At 44.7% G+C, this 15930-nt stretch overlaps 1 protein-coding gene across 4 annotated transcripts in view; it reads right to left on the minus strand.

Annotated features, from left to right (window-relative positions):
• Positions 1-24: 24 nt before the first annotated feature.
• SENP5 (SUMO1/sentrin specific peptidase 5) overlaps positions 25-15930 on the minus strand; it is a 138054-nt gene continuing 122148 nt past the window's right edge. For 3 of the 4 annotated variants that reach the window (XM_040705719.2, XM_422763.8, XM_040705720.2), the window contains 9 exons: positions 12946-14529; positions 9862-9967; positions 9561-9708; positions 8878-8925; positions 6944-7021; positions 4281-4418; positions 2679-2762; positions 1234-1284; positions 25-1151 (listed from right to left, as the gene is read on the minus strand). In XM_040705719.2, the coding sequence (XP_040561653.1) occupies positions 1041-1151; positions 1234-1284; positions 2679-2762; positions 4281-4418; positions 6944-7021; positions 8878-8925; positions 9561-9708; positions 9862-9967; positions 12946-13900 (1719 nt within the window). In that variant the 5' untranslated portion in view covers positions 13901-14529 and the 3' untranslated portion in view covers positions 25-1040. Of the gene's footprint in view, positions 1152-1233; positions 1285-2672; positions 2763-4280; positions 4419-5107; positions 5175-6943; positions 7022-8877; positions 8926-9560; positions 9709-9861; positions 9968-12945; positions 14530-15930 lie in introns of those variants that run through there. The other variant, XM_040705722.2, reaches the window with a different exon arrangement.

The following is a 15930-nucleotide window of genomic DNA, read 5'->3' on the forward strand; positions in this document are numbered from 1 at the left end:
GCTTGGAGACAATCAAATAGCAGATGCAGCAGAAACAAATTAATTTATATTTGAATGAAGGCAAAAGCCAATGGGAGGTTAAAGACAACAAGCTAGAATGGAATTCATTTAAAGACAGAGCTGAAGGGAGAGATGCAGAAATGGTACATTTCATTTCATTTCATATTGTGGAAAAATGACTCAAAGCCATCTGAGATTTAAACAGTTACAGCCAGGGATTTTATCTTAGTATCTGAACCACGACTCTTCGGGGCCAGGTTTACAATTCTCCTCCTTAATACGCACACCATGGAGACTTCTGCAGAGCGGAGGAACACGCCATCAATCTGACTGACTGCACATCTTCCAGCTTTTTATTACATAGACAAATGGTGAAACCTCCTTTCTGTGCAAAGGCTGCTTTTTATCTACAGGGACAGGCTGACCAATGACAGCCAGGTAAGTGTTACCAGAACAAACCTGGTTAGCAACTTCAGCTGTTTAAAAAAAAAGGGGACTCCGCAAATGAACTCTGTAGATGAATTCAGCCACCCTAAAAAGTGGCAATTCTGTACTATTCAGCCACACCAGGGACAACAGAATAATCAAACAGGTTCTAGCTGTTCTTTTTATGGCATCGAGTTGTGTGGGGTTTTTTGATACATTCAAAGCATTATTGCATCAGAAAACATATCATGCATCTTTTTGTTTCCAGACAAATTCACCTGTATTTGTCATTTCTAGCTACATCTCAAAGGTGCACCAAATCTACAGCTTTATGGTTTTAGTTGCATGCTTTGCCTATATGCATGCTGAGATAATAAATATTAAATACAGGAAAGAACAAAAAGAGAACCAAACTGACATTAGGAATATTTTACGGCAACTCTGTTATATTCTGCCAGTTACAGAGCTTGTCAGAAAATTGAGGTAACAACAGTGGCCACACCACTCAGCTGAGAATTGCTCAAAATTCACGGGAAGTTTTCAGAAATTCAAGTAAACAAACACCAGCTGCAACTTGTCAGAAATGCCAGAGAAATTAGGTTGGCTGCATTTTATTAGTCTATTAGCTGGCGTTCACACAGCTCCTTGTAAATCCTTTTTCTCACTCGGGGCATATCTTCCTGGGAGAACTGAAAAGGCTGGTCTAAGGCGAGGCACTTGCAGTACTGAAGAAAAGGAAAAGGCTCAATTGAAACGGGACATTTACAACACGGACAATATAAGCCACTGATTGTAAAAAGCTCTTACCTGGAGCACAAAAACCCCACAGTCACTGTCATTTTTCTGTTGTGGAATGCACTAGAAGGAAAACAAACAAGTGACACATTAGATCTTTACCCGTTCTTTCATTGTCTGAGTCCTGCTTCAAGTCCAAAAGCAGATCCTGCACAACTACCAGGTATCTTGTTCCCAGAGACGGCTGTTCTGCAGCAACAGTAACTGCAGTTGTAGTTACGTATTCCCATCCCAACTTTTGCAAGGTGACACTCAACACCTAGCCAGAATAGCACCTTACATTCAGAAAAATACATACTATTGGCCTGAAAACAAATTACAAATCTTTCTTTCAAGTTTATTTTCTTTTAGCGACCTATGCAGAACGGCTCCTCAATTAGTTAAAATAAATGTTTGTGCAGCACTATAAGGTTTACACAGCACCAAACTATCAGCAAAGTCACTCAGGTCCACAGGAAGATTATTCTCAGCACCCATGTGATGAGCAGTGGCTTTTCTCCCCCAGCCACACCAAAGATTCTGAAGGAACACAAAGGGTGGCACATGGTCAGGCACTGAATGAATGCACTGAATGAAGCAGCCTCAAATGGTGTCTTTCAACCTTTGCTGCTTCTCCATACATGAACCTCGGTACACAGAGCTAAGAAGTCCCACTTGCTAGTGCTGCTACGTCTCTCTCACTTGAAGGGGAAAAATTATTTTCTCATCTCCCACATCCCCTACCTAACAGAATGTAGGAAGATGAACCCTGACTGCACAGGGTGTGCATAAGCATAGAAGGGAATCATTCTACCATTGTAGCATCATCTAAAAATAACCCTGTGCAAGGAGGGAGGTGTTGGGAGTGTCTAGAGTGCAATGACCTGGTTTTTGTTTGTTTTTTTTCTTATATCTTTGGAGCCATTTTGGGATGGCTACGCTAAACTCCTATTCCTTCATTTACACTACAGACAAGTTATTGCCTTTTATTGCTGCCAGACTTTGTTTACTTGTGATCAAATGCAATGTGCTACAAACAGCCCCGGAGACTCAAGCTGTCTATCCATTGCAAATACAAAATGCAGGCAGCAGCAGCAGCACTCATCTGTTTCCTCCCAGCATAGTTCTGAAGAGTCCTTCTGGGAGAAGTTCAAAAGCGGAGTCCCCAGCTCACTCTGTCCATGACCTTGTGCCAACCTGGGCATCAGATACAGCTTGTGCTGCTTGGATATTTAGTTGGCCAGAGATGAGGTTCAGGTCACCAAATTACATGCAGAAAGTATTAAAGACCTTGGGGGGGGGGGAGGGGGTGAATGGCAGAGCTTTAATTCCCACCTGTAACCACCTGTAGCTCCTACCACTTTCCTTTTAGTCAGCATGAAACAGTTCACTGCTCATAAAAAATATATAGGTTTAGAAGCAATCTCCTAAAACCTGCCAGAAAGTCATCCTGCAGGACTCAGGAGGCTGCCATTTACCTTTGTCACAGCAGTTTGCCAACCCTGAAGGAACTCGGGGCGATTCTTCTCTTTCGCTTCAGTCAGCAAATACTTTCGAATGTTCTTTACAAAGGAAAGGTGAGAAAACAACAATATTATTCACCAGCAAAGGAACAGGAGAGAGACACTGACACCTTTGTTTTGGCAATGAGGACAAGTTCCAGGAAAGCATTAAGTATTAGGAGCTGAGCTCAGGCCCAGAGGTAGAGACCAACACCTTCCACACCACCCAGGCTCGTTTTGGTCCATCAGAGGAGGCTCCGACACCCCTCAGCACCACTGCACACTGTGGCCCTTGTACACAACACCAGAGTGCTCTCAGCCATATGGACACACGCCACAGCTTCAGCACGTGGGCTCTCACTCAGCTGACACCTGGGCATTCAGGATGATGGCCTTTTCCTGCCTGAATTCCAATGAAAAACACTTTGAGCACTGCAGCTAATCAACAAAGCTCCAGGGACAGTTTTAGTGACATACAGGAAAAAATAGTCCAACACAAGAGAAGGAAGCAAGATAAATGAGCCTCTGGTCTTGGGTTAAGTAAATCCTACTTCTCTGTAAACAGGCTGGTGGTTTATAGCACAATTTGAACACACTTCAGCACACTAACATTCAACTTAATGGGTAGACCACGGGAGATTTTTGAGTACTGGCCTCCTACCCCCAAGAAAGGGCAAAAATAGAAATGCCTTACGTTCATGAGACAATTAAGAGGGATGGGAAGCTGCAGGAGAGACTGTGGGGCTGCAGAGGGACCCCCAGTTTACGCAGCAGGTTCAGAAGCCAGAGAGCATGAGGTCTCTCGCTCCCACAACAAACACTGGCTTCACCTTCAGCAAATGCCAGAAGGAAGCCACTATCTTCATTCAGAAGTGCCGGCTGGGAACCCTCCTGGGTACAATAATTACTACTCTGCTGTAAGCCAACAGCTACACACAGTTTAAAGTAGAGGACTGCTACATCAAACAAGCAATTAAGTTGACAAAATTAGCTTTTGTAAGAGGTCACTGCAATTTGCTAGTCCCAGCAAAAACTTCCTGACTGTTCTTCACAGGAAGGACCGATATTTTCACTCCAGTGTTCAGGTAACAATTTCAGAAGGTAGCTGGTTTACAACCAGAGGTGCTCACTCCATACTCGTGCAGAGGAAAAAAGCAACGCGTTGCTAATAGCACAGTAACAAATAAACCCTACTGGGCAGCTCTACAGCACGTTCAGCTCTGTTCTCTCACCTTGGCAACCTCACCCATAGCACTGCCATTTGTCAATTCCTAAAGCCACGTCCTGTAGCAGGTTAGAGACTTGCTCTTGCTCTCCCTCAGACTATCTCCTTACCTAGGGCTGTGGCTCTGAGCCCCTGCTCTTTGTGGGAGTGACAAGGCAGAGCAAGAAGTGTGCCAAGGCACACCCAGGCTATTTAGGGAACGTGCAATCTGACCTCAGCTTCCTGGTGTGGGTTCACTCTGGGACCCTCCAGGTCAACAGACACGCTGCTTTTTAAAGTTGAAGGATGAATAGGAAGAGGGGTTGTTTGTTTAAAGAACCAGTTCAAACTTTGCAAACAGCTGTCACTCTTACCTCTACACAAAACTTAAAATGAATGCCTTGGGAATCATAAAATGAAATGATTCGGTTGGGGATGTTCACAGTAATGAGGGACCAGTGGACTTCCAGGTGAATAGGGATCAACAAGAGAGTCTTTCTGAACAAGTCCACCTGGCAAGAACAATAATCAGTAGAGGATTAGAGGAACAATATACAGAAAAGCATAAGACTAATCATATCCCAGCGTCCCCTCCAACAACCCCTCACTGAAGTGGTCTTTTCCACCTCCCACTCTTCCAACACATTCCTCACGTGCCCCTCACACGCAGCTTACAAGCAGGCACAAAAGTACACCTACAGCACTGCCGGCAGCTAAGGAGCATCACACGGCACTGCAGCTGGTCACCACAGCCTTTGTGGCAAAAGCCTGCCCACACTGTGCTTCAGCACCTGCACCTGTGTGGGTCTTCTGAGTAACGATGGGAATACAACTGAGACTCATTGTGAGTTAATTACGACTCCTCAGGAATGCTATTCCTGCAGTGTGACCACCGCTAACTTCCACCCGAGCCACGTCACAGGCAGGTGGTGCACAGAGTAACCGTGGCAAAGCCCCCAGAGCCAGCAGGCAGTGGAGCCCGACTCCCCCTGCTGTAAGATGGGAAGGCAGCCGGGCTGCGCGGTGCTCCAGCCAGCAGGGAAGGGGGAATGCAATGCAGATGCACGCTTCCTTCCTTGAGCTTTGTGCTGCAGCAGATGCACTGTGGCCACAGGCAGGCAGACGAGGGAGAAAGTCTCCAAGTACAGAACAAGTCGATGAGAAGCAACAGGCCGGTGCCTGTGTGGCAGATGAGCCTTACACTTTTGGAAGAGAGTCAAGCCAGGCCTTTCATGATCTTCACTCCTCTCCAAAGGGTTGTCTAATTGCTGGGGTTTTGGTGGTACAGTCCAGAAAATAAGAAGAAATAGAATGCTGAACTAAATGAACTCATCCTGTGGGAAGATTTCTATGCCGCTTTTTTTCTTTAAAAAATAATAAAAAAAAAGCACTGTGCAATTTGAACAGTCCATAATTGCTGCACTGCTGGTACAAGGCAGGTTGTTTGTCCGAAGGAAAAGTGTGCCTTTTGAATACCAGCGGGAAGCTGAAAGCACAGAAAGGTCTGAGCACTCTCAGCAGCTCTCAGCCCCGCCTCGCTCACAACACCACTCCGACTGTCACGAGCATCTCTGAACCCTCCTCCCTCCTGCAGAAACCGCTCCCCGAGTGGATTACAGCACGCTCGGCACGCAGCGATCCATCATTCTCACAGAGAAGAAAGGAGATGTCAGCCAGCAGCAAGGCCAGCCCGCAAAGGAGAGCTGGAATAAGATAAATGAACGGCCCCTCCTGCAATGTACAGCAGCAGCAGCAGCAGCGCCTGGCAAACCCAAGGGCCCTTGTGTGGCCCTCGCTGTGGGACTGCTGCAGGTGTGCAGACCTGGAGGAGAACGGTGGGAAAAGGCAGCCACAAGCTGGAAGAGTCTGTAATTAAGAGCTGATGTACAGCAAAGATGGTGGGGACCTGGATTCGTGGCAGCACAGAGCCACGGGGCTGACAAGAGCAGGACAGGGCCAAGCAGCACATCCTGTGGGCTTCAGCCACGTGCATCCTGAGCAGCGCATTTATAACACTGAGCACAACGCTACGGGGTGTTAAAGAAGCAGAAACAAGCTGCCCTTAATTGCCTATCGCAGAATGAAGCAGGCCACATGAATCCTCCAAACGGAAACTCTTTAGCTCTCATCCCTGCTTTAGATTCTTCAGAATCCAAGTGAAAATCTGTTCCCTCCTCAGCTGCAACACGAGCACAGGTTGCACTTTCAGCACCTTCCTTCCCCTTCTGAGTTTTTGCAAAACTTGGACTGCTAAGAGGAAACTTTTTAAAAACCCTGTAATATCAAGCACCGATATTCTGGGTCTCTTTAAAGAGATTTTAATAAATTATATGAATAGGTTTTATATTCAGATAATGAGCTCATCTCTTGCATTTCACAGATGTGTGCTATTTAAGAGCTCCTGCAGAACGATCATACATCCAAGCGTGGCCCTTGATTAGTCTTGCCTCATCTACCACATTAGAAAGGACAAATGTTCACTGAAAACGGAGCGCTGTTCTTTGCACTTGCTACCCCAGGAAATATCACAGCCCGTGATGCGGTGCAGGTTCTGGAAAGCAAGGTGAATTTCGTCCTTGCCATGAAAACAACAGCGTGCCTTATCAACTGCTGGACTCTTAATTCTGCTCGCTAGCACTGGCACGTGTTCCTCAGGAGCAGCAGTTTGATTTCATCAAACAATCCCAGTTTGAGATAAAAGGAAGCAGCAGCATTAAGTCTGCTCTCCCACAGATTAGTGTACCTGGCACAGCCACGAGCAGCAAGAGACATTTCTTGCAGCTAAATTAAGAGCTCGCACGAACATACCCAGAGATAACCTACCGCCACTGACGAAGCCACTCAAAGCACAGCTTTGCAACGTAAGCGAGGTAACCTGAACAGCATCACCCTACTGCTCTTGCTAACCACAGCTCACTTTGTACAGCTCCTCTGCAAACCTGGCCTCTGCAGATAACCCGCTGCACCCAGTTTCAAGTTAGTGACCCGACTCAGCCCCAGAGAACCACAGCATCGACAACACAGAGTTAAAAAGTACCTTTTTAGTCCACCGCTTTACCCCATTATATCCTTTGGTTACAAGCTGTCTATGAAAAAAGCTGTTAAAGAAATGAACCTGAAAGAGAGAGAAAGAGAGAAGTGAGCACAGAAATCCTCGTGCACAGTCATTCCCCTGCCTCCAGGATAATTTATACAGAACAACTCATAATGAGGCATTATTTAATGCAGGTTTTTGTAACAGAACCCCAGAAGGGACAGAGACTTTGCCAAGCCTAAACTATTGCTGTTCTTTAGCAAACAACCAAAAGTAAAGCCTCTTTCCACATAATACATGATGCAAGTCATTGCTGCATTTGTATTTACTCTGTGGTATCTCCAGGCATATCGTGTTTAGATTTTTGGTGGGGATGGGTCTGGGAGAAAAACACCAGGATAAGGTTTTCGCTGTTCTTTAAAGGGCTTAAGGAAGAGATCATTGGATTAACAAAGTGGGAGTGGGACAAGAGGGAGTAACTTTGGCTTCTGGTTGCTGGAAGCTCAGAGACACACAGAAAAAACCCCAATCAAAATAAGTTTCATCAGAACGGTTACAAGATGCAATCCAACAACAAGAGTCATTTGTATTCGACTACTACGACCAGCTCCGGACTTCAGACAGAAACAACATTCTGTTATTTAAAAGCATTTCTAAGTTATACCACATCTGTTTTCTGAGTAACTGAAAACCTGCATTTATGGGGGAAAAATGCAGACTTATGTTAAAAACAATTATTTAGCTCCAGGTTAACACTGTTATCCCCTGTGCTTAGCTTCTTGCAATTACAGGAACGGCATAATACTGGTGCAAACCTGCAACATCTGTTTTTAATAATTCTGCTAGGGTAGAGGTGGTAGATGGCTCGAGTTATTACTTAAAGTTAGGAAATTCAGCATCTGAAAGCACAAGCTAACAGCCATTAGCTATGCCAGCAGACTTCAAAACCACATTCTGAGGTACCAGCACAAAATCTCCCATGAGGATTTCAATTATGCACTATGAAGAAAAAGCAGACACAAGCAAACAGATACAATCTCCAACACCACAACCCCAGCACATGCTCAGGAAGTACAGAGAATACTAATGAAGAATCACCATCAGCACCAATCAAAGCAACAGCGCTCTTTCTTCTGAGCGTGAAGATTTTAAGAGTTCGGTTCTGCAGAGCTCATCTAAAAATGGCTTTGTTTGGTTCTTCCTTTGTGGTCTCACCTGAAATCGTTCAGTTCTACCAGTAAACAGATGGCTTTTTATAATTGCCACTGCTGTACATTTTGTCACGGGTCGTTTTCTTGTTGGTTTTTTTTTTTTTTTTTTTTTAGTTTTCTAAGTGCCACGCTGCAATTGGAAAGAGGCAAACACTGCTGAGGATGCACAAAGCAGAGTGCTGCAGTCACTGCTGCGTCCATCCCCACTCAGCAGGCACACAGCTGAAGCTCTCTGAGCAGCTGCAGGGTGAGTGAGCACGAGCAGCATGTGAGCACAGTTCAGATGCTGCCATTCATGGTCTGCCATCTCAGCAGGAATCCACCTCCAGTAGAAACTTCAGCTAAAATACTGGACTGGTGAGCAAGGGCATGGAGAAAGCTCTTTAGAAGCAGACAGGATGGGGACAGAAACCTCCGGGAGAGAAAGGATTGTGGGATGGGAGAAAATAGGGCAGCCAACTTCCACAGGTAGGTCAGTAAATCAGGCTAGCACGGAAACCACCTGCAGAGCTAACGCAACAGATTCTTGAAACAAATAACAGTACTGAGAACTGTATTTTAGTGCAGGGAAGGAGGAAAATCTGAGCAACAGACAGCAACAAATTGTAATGGAACCATGCAGAACATCACGGAGCAAAACCTTAAGGCTGAATCTGAAATATTCAGTGCTTCACCCTGCTGTCTCAATCTCTCGTTACGTACACACACAAAAACAAAGACTCCCACCTTTTCAGGGACCGCATCCATGATGAGTTCACCATACATGTTAATTATCTGTAAGAGTTAGCAAATATTTTAATAAGCGCAGAATAGTTTTATAAAGCCCAAATCCACACGTTCCCCCAAAAGCAAGACCTTTCACGCTCACAGCAGCAACAAGGAGCTGAGCAATTACAGAAACATTCTGCTGTAGTCTGAAGGACAAGCACTCTGGAACTAATAGCGACCTGCCCTGAGAGGCTGTGTAACTGGCTGCTTGAAGCCTGCTCCAATCTGAAATGCACTTTAATTCAATTTAAGTGTACCAGCGCACGCCCTCGGCTCTGCAGCCTTCCTGGTTTTTGGCTGGGGGCCACAGCCTGCTGCTTCACTCTGCTGCTCTCGTATTCTGCTTCTCTGGCACTGAGCTCACGAGGAGATACTCAAACATACATGGGTAGCTGCTGTTTTCTCAAAACAGTGAAACATCACTTCTTCAAAAGGAAGCAGCTCAGCTGGGACTCCTCCTCTCTTCCACTTGTAACCACTACTGTTCCACCTGCCTTTGTAAAAGCCACTCAACATACATACTTCTCAACTACGGGCAGGCTATCTACAGTGCAGCAGAAGGTGAGCAGCTGATAGATACCGTGACATAAAGAGAGCTAAAAAGGAGAAGGAACCACACACACACACCAAGCGTCTCTGACCTGGTCATTCAGCCAGTTCTGGCCTTCCAGTGTAGCTAAATCATCCATATCTAGCATGTGCTTATTATAGAAGACCCGGAAATTGCAAGTGGAGGTTTTTGGATGTTTTTCCCGATACTTCATGATTTCCCTGGTGATAAAAGGTTTTCTAAAACAAGATCGAAGAAGCAGAAAGAAGTCAGTCAATGTCAAGGTCACATCAAAACAAATTCTAATGCTTGAGGTGTCAGACATGGAGCACATGGTAGCAATGCGAGCAATGTGTCCTTCATAAAGTCCAGAATGTGATACTGCTACACACCTATGGGAGAAATCTTCATTAAAGACTTCTTTTAATCTTCCCATGACATCTTTTTCACAGAGTGGAACTAAACTGCCATACTTCTTCATAACTTCATCTAGGAATCCTTTAAACATACCAGAAAAATGTAAGTGCAAACATGTAAGGAACCCTCCAAGTTCACGAGCCCAACAAAGCAATCGTTTCTTTCAAGCATGAGCAGCAGTCATTCTGCACCCAACAGACACGCAGCACCACACATGGCATGTATATACTAAAAAACCTCATCTTGAATTGGCAACATGAAATAAAAGCGGGGGTGAGGGGAGGAGGACAAAAATAAAGAGGCAGAAATCTGATTTTTCAGCTTCACAGGAAAAGGTCAGACCCCATTCTCACCATATACACGCATATCTACATCAAACTAATTATAGCAGTACTGTGAGGAAAATCCAGCCCACTGCCTGCTTCAATTAACATCCTAAGTAATTTTACCACAACATAAAAGGCTGTCGTTTACACGCAACAGTTTTCACTGAAAAGTCAATATGTTCTCCTTATGGTATGCAGAACGTGCCCTGGTCAGCAGTGTCTGCAGTGAACACCAGAGAGAGGTGAACAGTGGAGGAATGAAAAATCAACTCAAAAAAAACCAGCCCAAACTAGGAAATATGTTTTTTTCCTCAGACCCAAGACTAGAATAGTGGAGACACAAATCTCACCCAAGCATCCAAAACTAATTTGAGAATGAAAGAAAGGAGAAAACACAGTTTCAACACTTAGTAGCAAATACGAGGGGAAAAAAAAGACCAAGTTCTCCAGCTTTCTGCAAACAAGTTTTCAACTGCAGCAGAAAACGTGTTCTATATACAGAAGGAAAGCTGGATCTGAGAACAAACACAGACCAGGGCACCTGCACTAACCCAAACTGCAGTACTGGTCTCAGGCCTGGGTGCGATGGGAAAGGGCATCACTGGACTGCAATATACACCCAGTTCTCTGCTTAATGAGGCCATCTAACAGCTAAAAGCATTTTTTTGGAAACTTTCAAAGATCAGGGTGGGAAAAAGCAAGATGAGAAACATCAGACAGAATGGAGTGTCTGGAGAAGACCACTAAGCAAAGAACAAGAAGGAAAGGAGGGAGAACAAGAACAAAACCCAGAGACAAGAGGAGCAGCAAGGATGCAGCAAGAAACACAACTGGCTGTGCAACAGAAGGAAGGGAGGCTTGCAGAGGGAGATCCCACAGCAGGGATGCATCCTTCATGAGGAGATGTCCTTCCTTGCAACTCTGCCACATGCTTACCTACAACTTCTATCCCTTGTATCTTAGATGTGATATAAGATCGTACAACCGTAACAGACAGGAGTTAAGAGTCCTGCTCACATCAGAAAGCACTGAATAACGTTGCTCATTAGCATCCACAGCCAGCTGTTACAGAGACATTCAAAACTCAAGAGCATCCTAACACATCTCCTTCATGCATCTATCCTACAACTCTTGCCAGGTCAGCAGTACTTTTCAAGGGTGCAGGAAATTGTTAACAACTCTCCTTAAGAGGCAAGAACTCATGGACAGAGTTACACCAAAATCAGTAAGTTCTTTGCAGGCTTTCAGCTGAGAGGACCCAGAAGTGTGAATGTACATGTAAGGCAGACCTGACATCAGCCCTCAGAGAAGAGCCCTGAGCCACATGGAAAACGCACAGCAGTCACACCTACTTTCATTGAGAAGCTAGGTAAGAGCTCCCTTAGAATTGTCAAGTGTGAAAAACGTGAGTCCACTGACTGGCTTTTCTTTTTCTGAAGCTGTTCAGGCCTCCCATGAACGGGACAGGAACATGATGGCCCATCAGACTCCAGACCTTTAACTACTGCTCCAGTCTTGGTTCTCGGCTGTTAGAGAAGGACTACATCCCTTTTTTTCTGCTGGGCAAACTTTAAAAGTCCATTGCAGAAGTGCTCTGCTCATTGTGGTACAGTAGTTTCTCTCAGTTTCTTACTCAGTACCAGGTTCCTGCTGAATTAAATTAAGCCAGTCAGAGAGAAACACGTCCCACATTAACTTGCAGATATGAAAAGCTAAGTAATCTTTTGAGGTCCAACTTGTCCTACACATTTTGCTTTAGGGATTCAACTGCAAGTTTCCAGGAGGCAAGAGAGAATCTAGGTGAGGCTAAAAAGCAGGACAGAAAAGAGACAGAACATCAAACTATCCCTCTAACACTGGCTGACACCAGCTTCAGCTTTATGGGAATTTACAAGGGCAATTCCTCCAAAGGAAGACTTTAGTTACCAGAACTGAACGTTATACGAGTGGCATTAGGTAGCATAACACATTAACTTAGTACTCTTACTATGGGTGTAGTATGCTGGTGTATATAAATAAGACACTGATTACTATTTTTAGTATGGTCCACATTAGATGCTATCAGATACTGCACGCTCAGCAATGACTAAAAAAACCCCTAAGCCTTTTAGCTAAACCTGCACTCCTGAAAGACTAGTTCTGCCTTTTTAAAATAACATTGTAGAAGACGACTGAAGGAGATTCATTAAACCTCCTTCATCAACAAGCATGGAGAAAACCTCCATGCAATTAAAACCAGTGATAACGAAATTACATGGTTTAGTTTCAGTACACGACAGAGCAAAAGATGAGTGAATAAGACTGTAAAGAAGTATCAGAAAACTGAGTGTTTTCAAAAACCAAGTTAGCAGTAATAATGTACAACCATTAAAAAATTGGAAGTTTTAACCTCATACCATTGGGTTTAAGAACCACGTGAAAAAAGACTTCTAAAATGTCTACCAACATTTTTTCACAAAGATTCCAATCAAATTACATTGCATTCTCTAAAATCAGAGGCTCTATTCAGCCATGCCACAAAACAGCTTTCCAGCTAAGCGTTAGTTTGGCCTGCATTCACACAGCTCTCCTCTCTACAGCCTCATTTCATTAAGTGTTACGCTCAGCACCTCTTACAACTCAAAATAAGAATCCATTTTAACAAAGGAATTAAAACAGCATTAAACTCCATGATACATCCAGCAGTTTTCAGGAACTCTTGGAAGCAAGCCCTAAGATGTGTAAAAGATATACCACAAAGCCACGCTGCCAACTGCTCATCAGCCACCCGGGAAGCTTTCTGACCATTCTTTTTGCCTCCCTTCCGAGTTCCTGATTTCAGTTCTGTGCTTTCTGGTGAGGGCTCCTCAAGAGGGCTCTTACAGTACGGGTGATCGAGTAGCTTTGCGCTAAAAATGTCCAGGTTCAAGGAGCCCTCCACTTCCATTTGGTTCGAGCTGTCCTCATTTTGTGCCAGCTCCATGGATAAAGGTCCATTTGCAAAATCGTCACTGACATCAGAATCCTGCAAGGAGGATTGTAACAGTATCATCCCATCTACACCCATAACCTCACACGGTTCTGCATCATCTTGACCCGAAACGGCGGTATCTTTTGCTATCACACAGATCAGAACGTCAGAGCTGCAATCCTCTGCCAGAGCCTCGCCGATCTCCACCTCGTGCCCGGTCTCTGCCTGCAGAGAAGCTCCGGTTCTCAGTTCTGGTGGGACGGTGCCAACGGTGCCAGCGCTGCCTTCCTGCCCCCCAGCTCCCGGCTCCTCAGCACGCAGCACCGCGTCCTGCACGTGGTCGCTCTCAGATGCGGGCACTTCGTTCTCCTCACCCGAAGATCTGGGTGTGTTACTGTTCATATCTGATAAGCTGTACTGATTCCAAAGACAGTTACTTTTAGATTTCCAGCAGGGAAACCAGTTACACAATCCACCTTCCAGATCCCGCCGGAGCGTCTCTCGATGGTCCCTCGTCACTTTCTGCACCCACCTCGGCTTGATTTTTCTCAATTTGCAGGTTTTGCCTCTTGCTCGAAGTTCTGGGGATTTGATAATTCTATACCGAAACTTAACCATAGAAAGTTTCTTATGCATCATAAATAAAGATCTCTTTTTTACATTATTATGGCTAAATTTGGACCTCTTTACAGTTGTCAAGGGGCCACAAGTTCCATTCCACTCCTTTTGCAACAGCATTTCCTTTTATAGTTGTTTAAAACTACCAGGACTGTGTTGCCCACACCATTATTGCTCTCCTCCCCACCGCCTTTCATGTACAAAACTGCCTTTCTTTACAGGTAACGCAGCACCGCGCTGTGTACCACATGAGACACAATGGACGTTGCCAGAGATGCTATTAAGAGGAGCGCCAGTTTCTAATTCTTTGTCCAAGGGATCTTCACTCTGAAAGGATTCATTGTTGAGTTTTCTTACTGCTTCTCCAGATGGGCTTTCAGCTTTGAGACTGGGACAGGAACTTTTTGCCCTCAGTATTTTCGTAAGGAAAGCTCTATGGTTCAACAGTAGGTTTTTGATAAGTTTCTGCATTTAGCTGCACATCAGGAGCCCACCTGCTCTGGAGTTCAAGTGCCCTCCTTCTGCACTGTAGACTTCTGAACAGTTTGTTGTGATTTAAGCTCACAATTAGCTGAGTGCTCTGTCTTTTCCTCTTAGCTAGGAAGAACTGCTTTTGGAAGCAGCATTTCCTGAGCTCCCCAAATCCAGCAGTCCATCTTCCAGACAGGGCCAGCAACTGACTTCTTTTCAAAAGCAAATTTCTTCTATGTTTTTTCATATTTCTGCTTCATCATGATCTCGCAAACCAGCTGGAAAATAAAGGAAATGATTTCAGAGTTATCTGTAGTGTGATGCAACAGCAGAACACCCAGGCAATGTACGTAAAATCCCACCTACCCTCCGAACACAATCCCACATTCCCCAGGACATGCTCTCAAACAGCAAAAGAAAAAAAAAATAAAAAGGGGAAAAAAAAAGCAACAGTTGCAATGGCTTGATGTGTAAACAGGTTCATCTCATTTACCTCCACCGAGGCACAGCCACAAACAGGCAATCCCCATGCAGCCCACGTTCTCTATATGTAATTTCTGACTCTGGCCTCAGGTTAAATCTTGTTCAATACCCATGCTGCAGAGCAAGCATGGTTAACTAACTTGCTTCTAAAGGCTTCTTCAGAACAGGACTTTGAAGCCCAGGTTAGTCAACAAGTGAGTGCACGTACCTGATTCCATCAGGGCTGTACAAAGAGAACACTTATTCCTGGGCAATAAATGCTAGCAGTGCTCTGAAGGTGCTTCACACGCTCACACAAATCTTTCCCTTAAGGGACCAGCAATATACTGCCACAGAAGAAATTCTGATGTTCTGACTCTATAAAGCATGACACAGCTTACTTACCCTGTGAAGTGGTTCCTCTGTATTTACATTAACAGCTCACTCCATGAAGCAAAGCCATCAGCTGCTATAACGAGTGTTTATCTTTGCATTAACAAAGCAAAGACAAAGCAGAATGCTAGTTAATCACCTTAAACTACCTTTCCCCTCTAAAACCTGCACCTCAAAGCGAGCACTAAGGATATATCTCAGACTACACAAGAGTGTAAAGCCTGCACGGCAATAACCATCCATCCTCACTGCACAGCTCAGTTATGGACTCTTTAGCTCAAAGGCAGAAGTACCCAAAGCACAGGGGAAGGCACCAGCCAGGCAGACATGGGACGGTTCATGCAAATTGTTCTAGCCTAACCAAGTACCACACACGCTGTATTTCTGAATGCTTCGTATTTCTCTCAAGTTCAGGATGGACCCTGTCCCCCTCTCCCCTAACCAGCTGCTTCTGACTTACAGACTAACATCACCAATTTTTTCATGGCCACATTCAACTCAAGAACAACTAGCACGCACCATCTAGCTGAAAACAAAGCATTACCAACTGGACTTTAAAGGCAAATAAAAATGCTAGACGCCTGCAAAACCAGGTATTTAAAGTCAAACTTGAGAAGCTCTTCCATATTTTTCACTCTGCTAATCTGATGTGCAAACAAGAGGAGACGATTTTTGACTTATTTGTCTTTTGGAGGTGATGGGGAACAGAAACGCTGAGAGGATAAGGAATGTCACTGAGCACTCTGGTAAGGTATCCCCACCACACAAAACCAGCCAACATAGAATGGAACTGGGTTACTTCCACCCACAGAGAAGCACAAAAC

The sequence above is a fragment of the Gallus gallus genome, chromosome 9 (assembly GCF_016699485.2).
Source record: "Gallus gallus isolate bGalGal1 chromosome 9, bGalGal1.mat.broiler.GRCg7b, whole genome shotgun sequence".
Classification (NCBI taxonomy): domain Eukaryota; kingdom Metazoa; phylum Chordata; class Aves; order Galliformes; family Phasianidae; genus Gallus; species Gallus gallus.